Below are 20797 nucleotides of genomic sequence, written 5' to 3'. Positions count from 1 at the left end.
AAAATGCTGAACCCTCCTGATTTGTTGAGCTTGCAATCAGCTCCACGAAATGAAAAGGGTGGGGATTCTCTCCCCCGTTACACTAAAAAAATTGTTTCTAGAACTTGTTGCTTTGTGCCTGCATTCATTTTTAAATTAATGGTGAGATGGATCGAAGTACATGTGTAGGTAGTGGATTAATGGTTGGATGGAGAGAAATCAACGGTTGAGATAAACTATGTGGTCACATGTACATATGACTTTGCATTTTATCTGATTGTGATAGAAATACAAAAAATATCAGATATCCATTTGTGTAAGTTGAACGTGCAAGGTTTGTAACAGGACCATAAAATTGACATCTTGCTCGTTCTTATACTCACCACCAATATATTATATATACACTGAGTTCTTAATACATAGAATTTGACCTGATTACGCTAATTATACTAGTCAACATCTGAACCTACTGCAGCTAGTGAGCAAGCTGCCTTTGCAGAGTAGCTCAGCTCGTCTCCGACCCAAACACCCCCACGGCGGAGCCGAAGGAGGCGAACACGCAGATGAGGAGGCAGACGGAGCTGAAGGCGTGGATGGCGAGCCACTGCTTGCTCCACGGCGCCACCTTGTTCCTCGCGAGGTACATCTCCACGGGGAAGTAGATGCCGAGCGGCCAGAAGGTGAAGGCGCCGAGCAGCCCGATCACCTGGTTGAAGTAGGGGAACCACACGGCCAGCGCGGTGGTCGCCGCCACGTACGCCGTCCGGAAGCACAGCCGGAACACGCTCACGCGGCGGGTGCCCAGGAGCGGCACCGGCACCGGCACCTCCGCCGCCGCGCCGCCGAAGTGGCGGTCGGCGAACCCGAACACCGGCTGCGTGTACACCTGGTAGCCGCCGAGGAGGTGGAGGACGATGCAGAGGTTGGCGAGGCCGATGAGCCAGTAGGGCTCGTAGAAGCCGAAGCCCGTGAGGAGGTTGCCCGGGGTGCCGTCGCCGAACGCCGCGTAGCCGAGGCACCCGCAGCAGAGGTAGAAGAAGGCGGTGATCACGATGCTCGCCCTCGTCGCCGTCTTCATCGTCTCGCTCTCCGGCGGCGGCGACCGCAGCGTGTCCTCTATCTCCAGCAGCACCAAGGAGAAGGGGTAGGCGAACAGGATGTCGCCGACGGCCTGCGAGACCCGCCACACCTTCTGCGTCGTGGACACCATGGGGATGCCTCCGATGCCGCCCATGATCACCCCGTTCGCTGAAGTGATCGGCGGAGAGAGTCATGTCCCCGTCGATCATGTCCAAATCAAATGCCAATGAACTCGTATGGTGAACGGCTAGCTAGGCGGTTGCGCTAGGCGAGGCGGCACGTACAGATGACTTTGGCGACGCCGAGGCCGACGCCGACGAAGGAGTAGAAGAAGGACATGACGGCGGCGAAGACGGAGAGCCCCGTCATCTCGCGGAAGCCGGGTATCTGGGACAGGACCACCTGCGCGAGGCCGAAGAGGAGCATGTAGTAGCCGTCGCCTCCCACGGAGCACGGCGCGTCGTGGCCATACCTGTGGTAGCAGTTGGCCCTCTGAATCGCCCTGCGACATATTGCATATACGATGACAAAAAAAAATAGAAAGATGAGTCCTTTGAAAGATTCGACACGAGCATCGTTGTTGCGTCCATGAATCACGAGGCTTTTCATCATTGTTGAACGGTAAATCTGCCAAAATTGGCCAAATCTCGTAAGATTCATGTCATATATAGCAAGTAAAAGCTGTATTCTATGGTTTAGTAGATTGGACTAGCAGGCCTTGACCAATGAAGCCCAACTCGGCCTATATCGAGGAAACGGGCCGTTCGTCTTTGTGGGCCTGTTCGACGTGCAAGCAGTTCGTCACTACAAATGAAGCTAGTGACGAGGCTGTTGGAGCGTTGCCGGGGAAGAACAGGAGGCGTGCATTCCACCCGTAGCTAACCATGGTGTGCGTGCGGCGTGCCCCCACAAGATAAAAAAAGTTGAGGGTGGGCAACGGGGGGATAAATAACCCCACCTGAAAACGGTGCCAAACTAGGGTGACCCCTGGTCGGGTAGCTCCTCCCCGGGGAGACTAACCAGCTGCACTATAGGCCGCTTGGCGCGCCCACGAGATATATTCTATTGATCTGCTAATCTGACAGTATCCGATCCTTGTCCGTCTCTGCAAGCAAACGGTTGGCACCAGCAATTCATCTCCTCTAAAGCTTAGCCACGACAAAGCACAATAAGATTATAAAAAATATACTCCCTCCGTTCCAAATTAGTATTCGTTTAGACTTTTCTAGATACAGAATTTTTCTATGTATCTAGATATATGTGTATGTCTAGATACATAATAAAAGGTATATATCTAGAAAAAACTAAAATAAATAGTAATTTAAGACCGAGGGAATACTACGTGTTTCTAAAAAGACAAACTTTATCTAACAGGATAAATATTGGGTCATCAAGATAACCCAAAAAAGAACCAAGCAGCATAAGGCATTGTCCAACTCTACACGAAACTGTAGGCAAAACTGCACACGCAAGGTCCATGTATAATAGAGTCTGACCTCATTCAGAATTTAATTTAGTCCATCCATCAAGAAATTTCCAATCGCATGATTAGCTTCTGTTTTTTCAAGAAAAAGGTGCCTACACTAAAATTGAGCGTTCCAAATTATAGTCCGTTTTAATTTTTCTAGGTCATAATTTTTGTTATACATCTAGATATATACGATATCTAGATATGTAGTAATATGAATCTAGAAAATTCATAAACTACTTGTAATTTGAAGAAGTAGCCAAGTAGGTTACTAGTGAAATTGCACATTGGTCAAGCCCTGATGGTTATCAAAGGACAAGGCCTTGCATCACTCTCCATTGCGGCATTTCCAGCTTTGACAGCTCTCTCTTTCTCTTCTTTTTGATGATGTTTTCACCTCCTTTTTCTAGCTACGCCATGCCAATAAGCTACAACTGCTACCGCACAAGTGACAAACTCGCGGCTGGCAGGTTGCCACGCATCCATCTTTCCCAGCGATAGAAACCCGCGGTAGCTGGTCGCTTCCTCCTTTTTCCCCTGGCTACAGTTGAGAGATGCGGACAGGGCGAAAGCGGAGGTCCCACCTCTAAAGTTAGTTTAGTTCTTGTCATTGAATGTTGATACTAATCATAAGTATATTTAATATAGATTATTTAAAAAATTTATTGGACAGATAAAAGTTAATTCACGAAAAGAATCTATTAAATCTAATTAGTTTACGATTTAATAATGTGATTACAGTAATTATTTGCTAGTGATGAATTAATTAGGTTTAATAGATTTATCTTGTGAAATAGACTCCATTTGCGTAATTAATTTTATAATTAACTTATATTTAATCCTCCTAATTAATTTTTGAAAATTTGATGTGCTACGGAACCAAACACCCCGAAGCGGAATCGACTTCCGGCGGCGATTTCGCCGGCCCTCTTCCTCTCCGGAGGGTGGCCGGGAAATAGGCGCGCGGATGTATATAGACTAGATAGGTTTGTGTCTAGGTCTAGGGTTTGCTGGAGGAGAGGTGCTGCTTCTTTCGTTCGCGTTCGGATGAGAGCGGCGGTGGTGTCCCCTCGGCGGCTGGTGTTCCTTCCGCTGGATGTCGGAGTTGGCGTCGCGGTGGAGAGGATTTTGTTTCTCCGGGCGGATCTGGGTGAGGTCCTCTTCTCGGATTTGTCCTGTGAGTTTGCTGGGGGTTCTTCCGTTGATGAGCGGATGGATTCCCTCTTCTGGGTGCTCTTCCTTGGGGTTGCTGCCGCCTTTTCCTTCGTCGGACTTGGAGTTGAGCTCCGGTTTTCTGGATTGGTGGGTGAAGGCGGACGAGGGGCCGAATCAAAGGAGCCGACAACTGATGCTCTCTTCCCGAGGATCCCTTGCAGTATTCCAAAGTTTGGAATCCGCTCTTTGATTTGGAAAGGTGGTGAAGGCGGCTTGAAGATCTGGGGCGACGCTCCGTGGCCGGAGAAGATTTGGCGACAGCTACTTCTAGGGAAGAAGATAAACAGTAGTGCGGAGGATCTTGTTGTAATTCTGTTTTACTCAGGGTCGTTTCTGCAAGAAAGGAATGTACTGTGCTTTCGTTTTAATATATGTTGCATTCCTTTTTCCAAAAAAAAAGAGGCAGGTTGCCACGCAAACAAGCGAATGAAGAATGAGATGGGTGAAACCGTGTGCAAATATGGTGGTGGGATCCTACGTACCTCATGCTAGTGGCGGAGGTGAGAGTGTACACCACCCCGGTGCCAAACAAGCTGAAGTTGAGGAAGAAGCCGCAGAACAGATGGCTCCTCTCACCTGCACACGTGGCACCCACCAATTGGCCGTTAGTCGCATCGATTAGCAACTATGCAAAATGGCTTACATTTCCTGCCAATTGTATTGGCCTTAATAAATCTGTCGCCAACTGATCCTGAATTTTTAAATCGGAGCCCTACGTATACTGAAAGCGACTTATCCAGACTATATATGATCCTGACTTTATATGCAAAAGTTTTCAGAGTCGTGAGTCATGCTTGCTCTACTGAAAGCGAGTCATCTCATTGCTATATTCCAAGCGCTATATGGTTATCTAAAATGATAAAAAAAAAATGCAGATAGATGTGTGTGTGTGTGTGTCACCTTTGTTTCTGAAAAGAAAAAAGGATACTCATGTAAAGTCGTCGGTCGATTTCAGTCACTGTTCTTACACTCCTTGTAATATACAGAGACTTGCATAGCGACCTATCATCCTGCTTGCTTTGGCATTTTTATGGATAACAGCAACGGTGCCGTCTGACGGGTTGTGTCACTCAAGGTGCTGCATCTTGTTCAATTGGGTAGTGCTTCGCTATCATCTAGCTTAGATTATCGTCTTCGTTCACTCAATAATGTTCGCAACTCATCTTTAGTCTAAGTTGGTAGGGGCAAATCTTCCGAAAATTTATATGGGATAAAGTAATCGAAATGGAAGGGAGGTTTTAGTCACGGAACTAAAGGGTTGCCACGCTAGTCACAACCCCCACCCCTTTGGTACCAACCGGAACTAAATGGTTTTGAGAGAAAAAAAAAGAAATTCCCGGGAGGCCCCGACCCCCCCCCCCCCACACACACACACACCACACACAAGAGCACATCGCAAGTAAGTTATACAATTTTTCACGCGAAATATGCGCGTGCGCGGTGCGTGGGATTCGAACCCACTACCTTAAACCTCGCACGTAGCTTCCTTACCATCCCACCTACACAGCACATCTAACTATGTTGGGGATGCAATACTTTTGTGTTAACTCGTGGGGAACCCTCTAGTCTCGGTTTGTGTTACCAACTAGGACTAGTCTTAGTTGGTAACACAAACCAAATTGAGACTAAAGGATCCGATGGCTTTAGTCCTTTTCAACCACCCGTGGGGACCCTTTAATCTCATATGGTAACACTAATCGGGACTAAAATCTCTCACGTGTGGCTGATATTTTCACCCAGGACTAAAGGATCTTCTATGGGAGGCTAATTTTTGACCCGGGATTAAGGGGGGACTTTAGTCCCGATTGGTATTTGATCCGGGACTAAAGTCTCTTTAGTCACGGGTCCGATTTATCCGTAACTAAAGAGGGTCTCCACTAGCGTCATCTCGCCAAAGATTCCGCGTCGAGAAATTTTTCTTTGGAGAACGAAGAGGAGGAGTATTGATCGACGATGGACGAAGCTAGCAAGAAGGCGAATCGATGGATGGCTGGCTCACTTACCTAGGTAGAGGCGCACGGCGTCGACGTAGGTGCGGTTCCTGACGACGCCGCGCTCCGGGTCGTGGGAAATGTAGCAGTCGGCGATGAGGGAGGACTGCACGGCGGTGACGCCCGCGAAGAACACCATGGCCGCCGGCCCGCCCGCCCACCCCAGCTGCGCCACGCTCCACGCCAGCGACAGCACGCCGGACCCGATCACCGCCGTGATGATGTGCGCCATCGCCGTCCATACCGTGCCTGCGCGCGCCGCAGGACAAATCACAACAGCGGATGCAAGCAGATGAGGCGATCGAAGAGGAGCTATAGCTATGGACGACATGGCTCAGGGACTCACCGGTTCTCTTGACCAGGTGCTCGTCGGACTCCGAGAGCTTGCCGAGCAGCGGCTGCGCCTGCCGGTCGCCTCCGCCGCCATCGCTGCCTCCTGTCCCCATAGCTGCTGCTTCTTGCTGCTTTCTCCCTCTCTCTCTCTCTACGGCTCTACGTTATGCTGTTGCCCGAGGGATTAAGCTAGCTAAATGCTACACGGTAACACAACCGCTGCTGTATATAAATAAAGAAAGCTTTCCTGCTACGAAATCATCGCTCGTTTGGAGGCATGTAAAGCCCCTGCTTGTTCATGCCGGTTGCCGATTGAGTTGGTTGGCCGATGCATACGTCAGGTCAGGGGGTGGTTCGGTGCAGGTGGGAACGGTGGTGCCAGTCCATGTCTGAGAGAGTGAGGGTCACCACTCACTCACCTCATTCTGTGGGCCGCGTCACGGTTCGTGTTCGGGGATGGCAGAGTAACAGAACATGGCACAGAGTAAGTGAAGATCATTGTAGAGAGGAAGATGTTTCTGATGACACCCCACAAGCGAGTCCTGCCTGGCACCACTACAAAAAATCAACATCGCGTACACTCCACTTCTCTATCTACATACGGCTTGGATTCCTAACTGCCCGTGGAGACAGCGGGGGCCACCTCAGGTCAACACTCAAGAGCCGCTTGTGGACACCTATTTCCACAGGTGGTTATGTGAAAATTGCTCAATTTTATTCCATAGGCAGTTCTTCGGTTTTCTTAAGGAGTTGCATGTGGAAGTACTGCCCAAATGCGCCAACATTTCAGCTCGTGGCAGAAAGAGTTGGCGCCAAAGACATTTCAGCACCACAAAACTCCCTGGCTGCTATAAAGAAAGTTAGAGATGAGCTTCCTTGCCATGCCCATGAGCCAAAGCCAAAATGCCACAATGGAGGAGCCAAGGGAGCAATGAGAGCACACAAGTGACAACTCTTTAGGTTTAGGTGTGATTGTGAGTTGAGCAGGGTCGTTCATAAATTGTGAGTTGAGCAGGGTCTTTAAAAAATTGTGAGTTGAGCACGGTTAGGTTGCAGGCAAGAAGTCAAGAGTTTTTCTTTCAGGTGTTGAAAGTAAAAAAAGGTGAGTCAGACATGATGTTTGGTTCTTCTTGTTCTTCACTTGCTTTGCTTTCAAGTTTACAATCACTGGTTTGTTGTTGTTTGTTCTTGTCCAATCCGGTGGTTGCCAGTTTTTTTGTACGGAAGGATTTATTGCTAGCATACGAGGCCGAGAGGGACATGCATGGAGACTGTGCACAGATGCCAAAAAAAAAAGAACGTCTATTGTGTGAAGAGCCTAGCTACCATTGTTGTATTTGGGCCTGGACTACAGAACTCGATGCAAGGATTAAAGAGGAATGTTCAAGAAATCAAAAGTGTCTTATCCTAGACACATAACAACTTGGTCTGTCAATTCTGTCCTGTGAACTCCATTTTTTCCTTAATTCCCTTGGCCAATAACATTAGTTATGGAGTTGAAAGATAGCTCTTCTAATAATACCCATCAAATTTCTTTGTAAAAGAAACATGACAATCACACGAACCTATATAGTGTTTGGTTCGTGGTAAGGTAATGTAAATGCAAAGGAAATGAGATTACAGTGTATTTGGCGACGGAATGGGTGATTACCCTATTTGTTTGGTTGCACTCTGGTAACTTAATCAGATTACAGTGTGGTGTGGGTGTTGTATCTAATTACAGTGGGGGAGGAGGGGGTAACAAGTTTGTATAGATATTATTTAGGTAAGAGATTCGATTACAGTATCACTTGATTACAAACCACCGCAGCTAAAGATATGTAATGGGATTCGTAGCCAACCAAACACCACCCTAAAGTTTTACGTGCATGAGTTTTTTGCCCAAATCTGTGTCTATGCTCTCTTGATTTTAGCAATTAATAATTGGGAGAAAAAGAGAGAGGAAAACTGGGCCTGCAAAGGTGTAGCCAGCTGTCGATAGCTTCCAGACCCATTGGGCTACCGGCCCAATACCGCCGTCTCGCGGCACCAGCATCGTGTAAGCCCGTCGTATCTTGGGCGTTTTGGTGGTATTTCATTGATATATTTTGGTGGTAATACTCATTAGAAGGTTTTGGTGGTAGCACTAGTAATATCCAAATTTTTTTAAAAATAAGGAGTATAGGCTGGAAACAGAAAATGGAGGTCTGAATCCCTCAAAGCGTTCATACGTGCAAGCTACTTAGCTAGTATCTTGGCTGTCCTGGTCTGGGCGTCTGGGCGCTATTCGTCTGAGCAACCAAACTCTGTAGTCTGTACTAGCCGGGCTTGGCCTAACCTGGATTGAATCCAAGCCAAAGCGTCAAGAACTTGAGCGTTTTTCATCATCTACGGTAGCAAGTACGGTCGTACAAATGAATGAATACTCGTATACTATAATACAATCCATGTGGCGTATACAGTCAGGCGTCAGCCGAGTTGGATCGAGAAGCAGAGGACCCAAGACGCGCGCATTGGGTCCTCGACTCCTCGTCCGTGTGCATCATGTTTCATGGGAAACGACTACTGACGAGCACGGATAAAAGTCACTGTTACCAATCATCCATTGCTCGACATGATGAACAGACTGATAACTATGGCCTCGTTATACAAGTTGAAGTTTTCAGGATGAGTAGCAGTCGTTTGTGAACATTAGCAGCAACAAACGGTCAGACCGCTGAACGATTCAGCATTTAGCAGCTAGCAGAGTCATGTCAAATTTCAGTAGCATGTATATCTTGACTCAATACTCCGTAGAATTAATAATAATGAAAACAAAGTAGTGCCAGTTCTATCACTAACAGTAACTATCAGGCATCACAACTCCTGTGACAACCACGTTACAGAGTTACAGCATAGCCTTCAGAATCATAACAGATTGTAAACAAATAAGCTTGTTTCATATTGAATAGAATTCGAGTGTTCCAACACCAAAGGCTGCTCACAAATGCCTAAACGAATAAGCTTGTTTCATATTGAATAGAGTGTTCCAACACCAGAGGCTGCTCACAAATGCCCAGAGCAAGCAAAACTGAATAGTATTACAAAAGTTGATAAAACATAGCTGAAACCTTACAAACATGTCTAAGAAATAAGCTTCGACTCGAGTAACTGTGCTATCCTAAATGATTGAATTAATCAGGGCCAAAAGCCATGGGCGTTGCCATGTATCCAGTTTTTTCTTCCGTTTGATATTATTGTGTAGTGTTTCTAAGGGGTAACTGTCACCATGATCAGGTGACTCTATTGCAGCAAGAGGGAGCAGGCACCTCTAGTCGATCTTAACAGATGAGAAGAGGTAGTGGACGAAGTAGAATGAGAGCAGGAAGCCAATGGCACCGGTGGAGAGCATGATTGCAAGAGCCATGATCAAGGAGTAGCCAAGGTAGAGTGTTGCAGAGACTGGTCCACTCAGGCTCCTGAGGTCGAACACCAAGTAGTTGATAGAGTAGAGGAAAACGTAGAATGCGACAGAACCAGAAGCAAAGAAGGCCTTCCACCACCATTTCCAGTCCTCCACGCAAAGGTGCATGTAGGTTAGGACAAGAGAAACCTCACCACAGACTATGACCAGCAGGAAGAGGACAATGAACAGGAAGCCAAAGACATAGTAGAATCTTCCCAACCAAATGCTGGAAAGGATGAAGAAGAGCTCAATGAAGAGGGTACCGAAAGGCAAAGTTCCCGCACCGAGGACAAGCAGCCATGAGGGGAACTTGCGCTCAGGGATCTCCCGTGGAATCTGGTTGGTGCGGACAGGGTAGTCAATGCTTGCAGCACGTGTACCTAGCAAGCCTCCGATAAGTGTGAGTGGCACAGAGATGCAGAACCACAGAGCCAGGAGAGTGAAGAACAATGAGATGGGTATAGCGCCAGTGCTCTTCTTGCCCCACAGAATGGAGTTCAGCACAGTGAGGATGACGAAAACAATGCCAGGGAAGAAGCAGGCAGTCAACCAGGCGACAGATTTCCACCCTTCAGTGGTTCCTTTGATAGTCCTCCAAACACGGACACCAACATATCCAGCAATGATGCCAAGGAAGAGGTAGAGAATGATCATTCCAGTCAGGAGCATTCCCCTGGAAGCAGGGGAGAGGAATCCCAGAGCAGCAAACACAATTGTAACAACTGCCATACCGGTGATCTGGATACCATCAGCGACCATAACACACAACAGCTTTGAACAGCATGGCTCTCTGAATACATCACCAACAACAAGTTTCCATCCTGAGAGCTCCTCATTCATCTGAGCTTGTGCTTCCTTGTCCATCTCCTCATATCTTGTCAGATCCCTGCGGACAGTCCTCAAGAATATGACAAACACAATGCCAGCCAGGAAGAACACAACCATCATTGAGTTCATAATCGAGAACCAGTGCACCTTGGCACCATCCATCTTCAGGTAAGCATCCCACCTTGATGGCCACTTGATGTTGCTCTTGACATACTCAACCTCATAGGTAAATGTAATCCGCTCATTCTCACGGATCGCCTGAGATTTCTCAAGCTCCAATGGGCAGTTCACAGAGTCAACCTTGTCGTACATCTTGAGCTTGGACATGGCCTCAGCATCACGCCTTACACTGCAAGGCACGACCTCAAACCCAACAATCTGGAATCCGCTCTTGCGATCGGACTCGACCATTGCAACACCATCCTCACTTGTGACCACAACATCGCCCTGCGCCTGGTACTGATGGACCAAGACTCTGAACTTGAGGTGGTTGATGATATAATCCTCATTGCTCCCTGTCGGGTTGTACCCAACTGGGAACCCAGTCCACTGGATTATCATCCCATTCTGATCAGTGAACCGCATGACTGGTAAATTGTCCAGGACCATGTTGACCTGGTACAGATTCCGCGCCCTCTTCTTGAGCAGCTCAGCCTGCTCCTTGGTGAGCGGGTCCGTGGTGCAAAGGTACACAGATTCATTGACATTGACGCGGAATCGGTATGGCGAGTTGTCGATCTGATCACCCATGAGGATCTCCCCAAGGTTCTCAGCACTCTTCTTGACACCCTCCGGAGGCTTGCAGTATGGCAGGCTGTAGTAGCTGAAGGGCAGCTCGGTCTCAATGGAGGTGAGTGAGTTGACCTTGGCTGAGATCGCCTCTCCGGGGGAGTAGGTGTGCATGAAGGTGCCAGGGAGATAGAAGGCGTGGACAGCCGGGTGCAGGCTCAGGAGCAGGACGAGCAGGGAGGCCGAGATCCATTTGGATGACGGCATCTTGGCGACCATTGCAGTGACAGCTCTTGAGATCGCTCAATCAAGAACCTCACGACCTGCAAGCAAGTGTATAAAAAAACAAATCAATTCGATTCCTAAGAACGCCTCCTTTGTTTTCAAGTCCCTCTTCCCCGTGGAGATATCAACATACAGCATAAGATGAAAGATAAAACTCAAGGATATATATAACTAACATGTGACATGGGGTTCAGTTGAAACCCCAGAAACTTCTGAAAATAAACTGCTACTATATCAACAGTCCACCGCATCAATAATGGTTGAGACAGTGGTTAATTCGAACGGAAGGGATATAAACGCAGCAGACGAATCCGCAGCAAAACGCGCGGATCGGACACTGAAGCACATTCCAGAACCAAATACTTGTTTTTCAGGGCACAATAGTAACAACACAGAAACGATTCCGCGGGACAAAACGAGCATGCGTCTAAGCGAACTAGTGCTCCCTTACCAACGAACGAAGAAATGAATCGAACGAGACGCCCGGATCTGGGCCGAGGCGCGAGGAGATGCGGTGTAGGGTACGGGCGAGCACACGGAGGTGCCGGAGATCAGGGGAGGGAAGGAAGCGAGCTCACCTCAGATCTGGATCGCGGCCGGGACGACGCGGGCGAGATCAAAACATGGGCGCGCCCCTCCCCCCTCGCGCTCCCCTCCTCGAGATCGCGGACGAAGAAGAAGAAGAAGTAAACGCTTCGCCGGCGGGATCGAGGAGCGGGGGGAGGAGACGCGGCACGAACCCGCCAAATTTTATACCCGCCCGTCTTTCTTCTCCCTTCGTTGCGTGCAGTGCAGCTTAGATTTCTTTTTCTAATAAATATGTTTTCCTTTGCTGGGATTAATATATATGTATATATATATATTGTGAGATTTATTTAAATATAAACGCTTTTTGTTCGTTAGGTCGTGGGCCATTTCGTCGGTGTGTGAGTGGAAGGTTTCGGCGCTGGTCCACGTCGTGGGGATCCGTGCTTCCTACTGGGCCTCCGCGACTAGCTCACCACGTGTATCAAGAATTTTTTAGTGGACTAATTTGATGGGTTGTTTGACTTGGGCGGGTTTTGCAGGATGGCAGGTTGGTGGGGAGCCTAACACTGGGACAATGCCATGTGGGCCATCCAGGACCGGACCGCGTTCTCTTTGCAGCGGATCTGCACCGTCGGTCGGTCCTTTTTTCTTCTTCTTTTTTTTTCGTAGGAGCTGGTACACAGTAGACTAGGCCCCAGCGTAGAATAGGAAGTTCATAGAGGTACACAGTACATTGACATCGTGGCGGCTGCCTACCCGATCGACGGCGCAAACCACGTCAAAATTAGCCGGTGAATCACGGCGTAGTGATGTGCGCTCAGATCGGAGAGGAATGGGCAATGGAGATCAAGGTAAAATGGACTGTCTCGTTGTCCAGCATCTTGTGAGGCTGTCAGCGTAGACGACATGAGCCGAGAGCTGTCACCATCACACACCATGCATGGACGCATCGTGTGCCCCCGCCCCGCGGCTGTTGTGACCAGATGCTGCTCCACTCCAATCATGCATGAATTGACTTCAAAACAAGGAGGCAAGCAGACAACTGACAAGCCCCCAACGCATCCCCCGCCAGTGGAAATCATATGAACTTCAGAGAGAGCAGGTGCGTCCTTTAATTTTGCCTGGTCCGGCCAGGCAACGGCGACCGATCTCCAAACTTGCCGCCGTGGCCGTGCCCGCGGATGCCTTGCTTGGCCACCACTCCCTTTCCGGGGCCAGCAGAAAGGCTTCACGATCACGATCACACACCCTCCTCTGCTCGTCACACCAGTTTCTCATTAGATAGATCCCCCGCGTTTCTTAGCAAGCAAACCACGTTTGGTGGAAAAGGGGTCGGTGGAGTGGGGACTGGAGCACCCGCGACGTGAACCGGCGAACGGTCTGGGGGGAAAGAAGAAAGTTGGGAATAAACAAGGAGGGGGAAGCCATCGCAATTTGCATGAGCACGAAAAGGGGCACGTTTCTTAGAGAGGCAACAACTGCCTGGGCGTACCTTTCACATGAACAGCCAGGTCACATCTGCGGATCCGCCAAAGAAATCGAGAGGACCTGTAAATCCAAAGCAAGATGCAGGCACATGCATGATAGTTTCACCGGTAAAAAAAGGAAAAAATGTATTTTTCATTTCTTAAGTATTGCAAAAGTGTGATATGCATCCTTCATGTTTCATTTGGTACAAATCAACCTTTAACTAACTAAACCGGTGCATTTATCATTCTCACCTTAGTTTAACAATGGTTTAGTGTTAGATAACATCGGTTTAGGTCATGTAATCATCAATCACTCTTTAGCCACATCTAATGTTAATTCAATCGCTATAATAGTTCAGTGTGAATCGGTTCCGTTAATTTTTCTGACACTTTTTTATGAGATAAGCAATTTAGAGGATTTAATGATTTTTTTTGGTGATTTTATATCGTCGACTGACATATTACATGCCACATCTAATGTTGAGTCAATCACTATAATAGTTCAGTGTGAATTGGTTCCGTTAATTTTTCTGATAATTTTTTTATGAGATAAGCAATTTAGAGGATTTAATGATTTTTTGGTGATTTTATATCATCGACTGACATCTTACATTGCTAAGCAGGGATTAGATAGATGATTCTGTGGCATAAATCGTCATTAGATGGTACTAAACCATTGTTAAACTAAGGTGAGGATGATAAATACACCGGTTTAGTTAGCTAAGGGGTTGATTTGCACCAAATGAAACATGAAGGATGAATGTCACACTTTTGCAATACTTGAGGTTGAAAATACATTTTTTTCCTAAAAAACTACTACTCATGCATGATAGATCACTGGTTTTTAAAAAATCCATCAGATGTATTCTGAAGCCTGCATTTTTCATGCTGTAGAAAGGTTGGCATGTAGATTGTTGAAGATGGAAATGCGGAATCACAGCGGTCGACATCGGCATTAGGTTTCTGGTACATTTTGTCTGTTTGGTTGTTACGGGTTGAGGCTGAGAAGAACAGCGCAACGCCTAATTTGAGAAGAAGAAAAGCAACAGCCAAGAATGAGACAGACTTCCAGAAACAAAGAAAAAGTAAAGAGGGTTGATACATTTCGTCAGGTCATTAACATAGCTAATCGCTGGATATAGGAACCTTCTAGATGACGTTTTGGCTGCCATCCAAGAAACTGGTCAGAAGTGCATGATAAAGAAAGGGCTTAAGTCGCCTAACATATAGATTTGACTGGCAACCCATGAAAATGGGGTCAAGTAGCACAGAAAAATACAAGACCTCACATGATAACATGTTGGCCTAACTAAATACAGGCAGGTACTCAGCTTGACATGCCCATAGTAGAAAAGTTTCAGTTTCACAGCTAAGCAGCAAGAGAATTGTACACAAACAGCAAAGGTTGAAATGGGATATTCTAGTACCAAGCAAAAAAATAATTGTGGTAACGTCTGCAATCTGACTCCATTGCTGTTTGTACATGTTTATGACACGTTGCTTTGAGTAACTTGTTAGCATTTTAGAACAGTTGAAAACAAGAGAGATTTGAACACAGAACCCAAAATAATTTCATGTGATATTTGAAAACAGTCAAAACACACAACAAAATGCATGAAGTGCGTTCCAAATCTTAGTTATTTTTGTCACTGATTTCAGAATCAACTAAACTAAGAGAGTAACCTGATAGAAACAGATCTAATGAAAGCTTACCGAGTAACTTGAAATATGTTTACACTGATTTTTTTTAAAAAAAAGCAGTGTCACATTCATAGAAGGGTCAAGTAAAAAGGCACATATGAACTAATCATGCTTAATTATCAAACATATATTAGATCTAGTGTTCTATGAATCTTAGGTAAGCATATAGCACAAACTGGTGTGTGGGGAACACAATAAAATAGTTTTCTGGTAGCAAACCTACCTTGCAGACCAACCACTCCAAAAGCCACCAACGATATTTGTGAAGTCAGGTCTTTTTGGAGAGTATTTGCCCTCCATTCTTGAATGCTTGTTATTAGTTAGTTCAATTTTCAACTAACAACGTCAAACATATGAGCACGGAGGTAGTAGCAAAGAAGGGAGCCACAAGCTTAAAAGCACATCTGCTGAAATATACTGTTCATAACAGGTACAATAGTCTCAGTAATAAGCTACATTGCGAACAGGTCTACAAAGGCCTCTAGATGCAACAATCAAACCATTTGAGCTTGCAGGTGATTTTTGTGTAGAGACATCCTCAAAGATTCCACAAGATAAAGCCTTCAATCAATTTTGACTGATGAGAAAAGGTAGTGGACAAAAGAGAATGATGTCAGGAACCCAACGGTACCAGTAGCTAGCATAATGGCAAGGGAGACGATGAAAGAGTATCCAATGTAGAGCATAGCAGAAACCGGCCCACTCAAGCTTCTCAGATCAAACACCAGGTAGTTGATAGAGTAAAGGAACACATAGAGGGACACTGTTCCAGAGGCAAAGAAAGCTTTCCACCACCACCTCCAGTCCTCCGCACAGAGATGCATGTAGGTAAGAACAACTGATACCTCAGCACAGACCACAACCAGCAAAAGGAGCACGACGAGGAGGAAGCCGAACACATAGTAGAACCTTCCTAGCCAAATACTAGAAAGAATGAAGAACAGCTCGATGAAGAGTGTTCCAAAAGGTAGAGTTCCAGCACCAAGTATGAAGAGCCATGAGTACTTCTTTGTAGGGATTTCTCTGGGTATCTGATTTGTTCGAACAGGGAATTCTATTGGTTCAGCCCTTGTGCCAAAGAAACCACCTAAAAGGGTAAGTGGCACAGAGACACAGAACCACAAGGACAAAAGACCGAAGAAAAGTGAGATGGGAAGGGCTCCAGTACTATTTCTTGTCCACAGCATGAAGTTTAAAACAGTTAGGACGATGAAGACAATGCCAGGGAAGAAACAAGCGGTTGACCAAGAGACAGACCTCCATCCCTCAGACGTTCCTTTTAAAGTCCTCCAAAGCCTGACAGCAGCATATCCAGCCACAATTCCAAGTAACATATAAAGGACTATCATCCCTGTCAACAGCATTCCTCTTGATGCAGGAGACATGAAGCCAAACGCAGCAAAGAAAATGGTGACAATTGCCATGCCCAGAATCTGAACCCCATCGCCGATCATGACACAGAGCAGCTTTGATGAGGTTGGCTCTCTGAAGACATCTCCAACGACAAGCTTCCAACCAGAGAGCTCCTCATTCATCTGAGCTTGGGCCTCCTTATCCAACTCTTCATACCTAGTCAGGTCCCTCCTCACCGTCCGCAAGAATATGACAAAAACAATGCCAGCCAAGAACAGAATTACCATCAGTGAGTTCATGATTGAAAACCAGTGAATCTTTGAACCCTCCATCTTCAGGTATGCATCCCACCGTGATGGCCATCTGATATCGCTGTTTACAAATTCAACCTCATACGTAAAAGTAATCTGCTCTTTCTCCTTGATCAATTGAGATTTCTCCAACTCCACAGGGCAGTTCACAGGATCGACTTTATCATACATCTTAAGCTTCGACATGGCCTTAGGGTCACGCTTCACACTGCATGGGATCACCTCAAATCCCACAATCTCATAGCCAGAGTTGGCATCACTGTCAGTCTCTGAGATCACTTCCATTCCTTCCCCAGTCCCAACTACCTTTACTTTGCCTCCTTCATACTTATGGATCAAGACCTTAAATTTCAGGTGATTGATGATATAGACATCACTGGTGCCTTCTGGAATATAACCAACTGGATAGCCTGTCCACTGAATGGTCATTCCATTCTGCTCAGTGAACCTCCTCACAGGAAGATTGTCAAGAATCATGTTCACCTGGTACAAATCACGGCTTCTCTGCTTGAGGAGCTTCACATCAGCCTCACCAAGTGGGTTTGTGGTACACAGATACAGAGATTCATTGACATTTACACGGAAACGGTATGGGGAATTATCAATTTGATCACCCATCAGAAGCTCCCCCAAGTTTTCAGCACTCTTCTTAATGCCATCTTTAGGACGACAGTATGGGAGGCTGTAGTAGCTGAAGGGCAGTTCTGTCTCAATGGAAGTGAGGGAGTTCACCTTCGCCCCTATTTCCTCGCCTTGCCGATACGTGTGCATGTAACTACCTGGCAAGTAGAATGCCCCGCATGGTGGAGCAAACACTAGAAACACCACTAACAAAGTAGAGAATACCCAGCCTTTCACCATGATTGGCAGTTCAAGGCAAACTTTGCCTATAACCTGAAGCAAAAGAAAAACATCATCCACGCTCAGTATCTCCAAATAGACATGTGTGCACAGTAAATGCGCAGCACCAAAGTTAAACAGAAGAGCACGAGACAGTTATGTGCTTATGGCTTGTCCTTGCAAACAGAAACAGGTTTTGTACTGAAATGGCAGTAAGCTACAGCCAATCAGACCCAACAAAGCAACTGCTAGCCAGGTTTTCAAGATTCATGTTGACGATTTAGAGTGCATGATATCGTGAATATATTGAGTAACATTGAAATTACACATATATTAGCTGAAATAGTTTGCATAAGAGATCAACTAATTGCACAGGATGTTTGCTCGCCAAAACCATCCTCGGAGTCAGGACGGAAACTAGGATGCAGGGGAAGACTTAACGGCATGGGGTTTCAGTTCAGCCTCCAGGATTTTTGCAAAATAATTGCACTACACCTTGGTCCTTGGGTAGATTCAGGGGCGAATCCAGTACAGGACATGTATATGATACATGTATATACTTATAATTGGGTCAGATCCGAATGAAATTGGCTAACAAGAGCGTCCGGTGAGCTCGATTTCGACAGCGGGGAGGGAAGGGGATGGAATGAAGGGCGTACCTGGTGGATATTCATCGCCGGCGCTCGGCCCGACGAAGACCTGGCGTAAGGTGGCGCCGCTCACCCAGTTGTCGCCGCTAGCAAAGAAAAGGAAGAGAGGGGCCGATGCGTTTTTCTGCCGCAGGAGTCGCCTCCGTGAGCGGGCGCCGCCGCGCGAGGGCTCCGCGGACGCCGGGAGCGGGCGCCGCCGGGAGCAGCGTCGCCGGGAGAGGAGGCCACCGAGTCGCGAGGCGAGGGGGCTCGCTCGATCTGTTCTGTTGCCGTCGTGCCGAATCTGTTTGGGCGCGTTTTGGCAGGCTGTACTGCCTCTGCCTCAGCCAGGCCCGCGTGCCGGCTCGAGCCAGCCCAGCCATACCTACGAGACGTAGAGACGGGCAAATCTGCATCTCATGGACCACGTCTCAGTGATCTTATTTGGTGTTAGATAGGTTCACCGTGTATCTGACCCATGGCGGAGTTACCACCACCTCTCCTCTTCGTTGTGCCAGCACCTAGCCCGTCAGCCGCGACCCTCGGCAGCCGCGCGCTGCCACTCACACACGTGCTGCTCTCGCTTGCTCGTCGCTCACCCGGCCGTTGTGGCTGCTGCCAGCTCGCCTTCGCCCGTCGCAGAGCAAGGTCAGTAGAGGAAGAACCGGATCCTCCATTGCAAATCTCTCAATCCAACTAATGATTTCCAATTGCAAATTTGTGTTCCCGATCAGCATCAAACTCATCTCAAAACCACAATAATTTCTCAGGCCAAACAACAATTTTCGAGATCCAAATCATCTTGGGTCTCTCTTCCATTCACAAATTATACATAATCCATGTTCAAAAACATCCAATTGCAAAGCGACATCATACTTCTATGCTCTCTCTCACGGTACACCAACGTGCATGCGCCGCTGCCGCTCGGCAGCATCCCGTCGCTGGAGCATGCCGCGGTGGATGCGAAGCGCTCCTTGCCTCGCCGCGCTGCTTCGCGACTTGCTCGCGGCCGTGAAGGAGAATCTGTGGGCGGATCATCGATTCCTCCGCCGATTCAGCTGGGTGCGAGGCGCGCGATGATGCGGAAAGCTCGGGTAGGGGCAGCCCATGGCGAGGCCGTCCATGACGCCGCATCGGACAGGGGTGGCGCGGGGGGAACGGCGTCGGCGGTCGGGCGTGGGGCACGGGGACGGGCTAGATCAGGCGGGACCTCTGGGGCGGGGACTGACGCCGCCGGTGAGGATGGCGTGGGTGAAGGAGGCGGCGATGGCGTTGGGGAGCGACGGTACATTCTGAGCGTGTGTGCGTGCATGAGGAGAAAAGAACCGCCGGTCATCGCAACACCTCGGGAGAGCCGCGCCGGGCTTGCACCGTGGAGTTCCACGCGTGCAAGCTGGAAGGTCTCTTTTCCACCGCGCAGGTTTGGCTCGGGAGGCCGAATAGGTTAGCAAACACCAGCTGGTCCAACCTCCGTCCGAGCTAACAAACGATCCAATTTCTACCTAGACAGATGTAATTTCTAGCTAGACAGATGTACACAGTACGAGGGCAGTATCAGATTGGAAAGAATATTCTTAGCATATGAGATGATTTTTATTTTTGTTTTCTATTTGTGACTATTAGTTGAATGGTAATTTGGTCATAAATGATTTATATCTATTCTAAACCAAGTATAAACTACAAATTAAAAAACATGTGTTTTGATATCCCTAACCCCTTTGCATATCATTTCTCAAACCTCATTTTCCTGTACTGAAACCATATTGTATCCAAACATTGCCCATAGAAGATAGATGATCGCAATATCAAGTTTGTTTATTGTTTATAAGCCTTTAGATTTTTATGGACGTTTTTATAATCCTAACTAAATGTTTGGAGAAAAACATTGTTTAAGCTATAAGACGGTTTTACTAAACGATCGCAATCAATTTCTTATATTTCTAATAAACCAGATTTTTACTAGTATAATACTGCAGCGCAGGTAACGTTAAGTTTTACACATACATATAGGTTGGAACTTGGAGGTGTGTTGCTATAACGACAAAAGGTACCACTACTCTCTATTTACGCGCGCATGCTTCTAGGCTATCAACGCACGCGAGTCGGTGACATAGCTAAATGTGCATAAAACATTTATGAAAAATAAATATAGATAAAACATGCAAGAATCCATTATTGTGGAAATTTTGACGTTGATTAAAAACATGTGCATAAATAGTTGGGTGCCATGCTGGAATTCGTAACAATACACATGTCGATATCTCCTTTCAGGCAAGTTTTAAACTCAAAATTTGCATGCACATAAATAATTGCATGTTCTATCTATTTATAATTCGTTATATTTTTTGTGGTCTTTAGTGGTTGTCGTGATATCGACGATTAGAATTATTCTTCTCGCAACATGCGTTTTTTGGGAAAACGGATTTTAAGTCGTTATTACGCTGAAAGTGATTTAGTCATTTAGATAACTTTTTTTTGGATGATAGAAAGTAATTCCTACTATCTTTTGCTCATAGAGCGAAATTTCTCACCTTGCATGTTTAGAGCGGATGCCAATGTCCTCAACGAGCAATGTGGGGCCCACGCACAGCGCCTGCGGTGACCTTGCACGTGAGCGTCGGCGCCCGCTTGGCT

At 47.0% G+C, this 20797-nt stretch overlaps 3 protein-coding genes across 4 annotated transcripts; all 3 read right to left on the bottom strand.

Annotated features, from left to right (window-relative positions):
* Positions 1-268: 268 nt before the first annotated feature.
* On the bottom strand, positions 269-6519 carry LOC101766408 (probable amino acid permease 7). 2 transcript variants are annotated; one of them, XM_004953679.4, is made up of 5 exons: positions 6080-6517; positions 5746-5982; positions 4225-4318; positions 1344-1561; positions 315-1227 (listed from the first exon to the last, which is right to left on the bottom strand). In XM_004953679.4, exons 1-5 carry the CDS (start codon positions 6177-6179, stop codon positions 485-487), a joined length of 1392 nt encoding a protein of 463 aa, XP_004953736.1. In that variant the 5' UTR covers positions 6180-6517; the 3' UTR covers positions 315-484. The 2 variants fall into 2 exon arrangements, with proteins under 2 accessions (XP_004953735.1, XP_004953736.1); XM_004953678.4 differs by lacking the exon at positions 4225-4318 and having other exon boundaries at positions 269-1227; positions 1344-1686; positions 6080-6519.
* Positions 6520-8965: 2446 nt separating this feature from the next.
* LOC101765998 (transmembrane 9 superfamily member 12) lies at positions 8966-12126 on the bottom strand. The gene is made up of 2 exons (XM_004953677.4): positions 11911-12126; positions 8966-11370 (listed from the first exon to the last, which is right to left on the bottom strand). Exon 2 carries the CDS (start codon positions 11324-11326, stop codon positions 9356-9358), a length of 1971 nt encoding a protein of 656 aa, XP_004953734.1. The 5' UTR covers positions 11327-11370; positions 11911-12126; the 3' UTR covers positions 8966-9355.
* A 3272-nt stretch (positions 12127-15398) lies between these two features.
* LOC101765586 (transmembrane 9 superfamily member 12) lies at positions 15399-18491 on the bottom strand. Its single transcript, XM_004953676.3, has 2 exons — positions 18194-18491; positions 15399-17588 (listed from the first exon to the last, which is right to left on the bottom strand). Exons 1-2 carry the CDS (start codon positions 18206-18208, stop codon positions 15594-15596), a joined length of 2010 nt encoding a protein of 669 aa, XP_004953733.1. The 5' UTR covers positions 18209-18491; the 3' UTR covers positions 15399-15593.
* Between the last annotated feature and the right edge of the window lie 2306 nt (positions 18492-20797).

This window comes from Setaria italica, chromosome I, assembly GCF_000263155.2.
Source record: "Setaria italica strain Yugu1 chromosome I, Setaria_italica_v2.0, whole genome shotgun sequence".
Taxonomy (NCBI): domain Eukaryota; kingdom Viridiplantae; phylum Streptophyta; class Magnoliopsida; order Poales; family Poaceae; genus Setaria; species Setaria italica.
The sequence above is the reverse complement of the archived record's forward strand: the minus strand, read 5'-3'. Positions and strand labels throughout refer to the sequence as shown.

Coding starts and splice junctions, on each gene's coding strand:
- LOC101766408 (XM_004953678.4), bottom strand. CDS start 6,179: ATGGGGACAGGAGGCAGCGATGGCGGCGGAGGCGACCGGCAGGCGCAG. Junction 1,687..5,745: donor CGCCGTGCGCCTCTACCTAG/GTAAGTGAGCCA, acceptor CAATTTTGGCAG/ATTTACCGTTCAACAATGAT. Junction 1,228..1,343: donor CGGCGTCGCCAAAGTCATCT/GTACGTGCCGCC, acceptor CGATCACTTCAG/CGAACGGGGTGATCATGGGC.
- LOC101765998 (XM_004953677.4), bottom strand. CDS start 11,326: ATGGTCGCCAAGATGCCGTCATCCAAATGGATCTCGGCCTCCCTGCTC.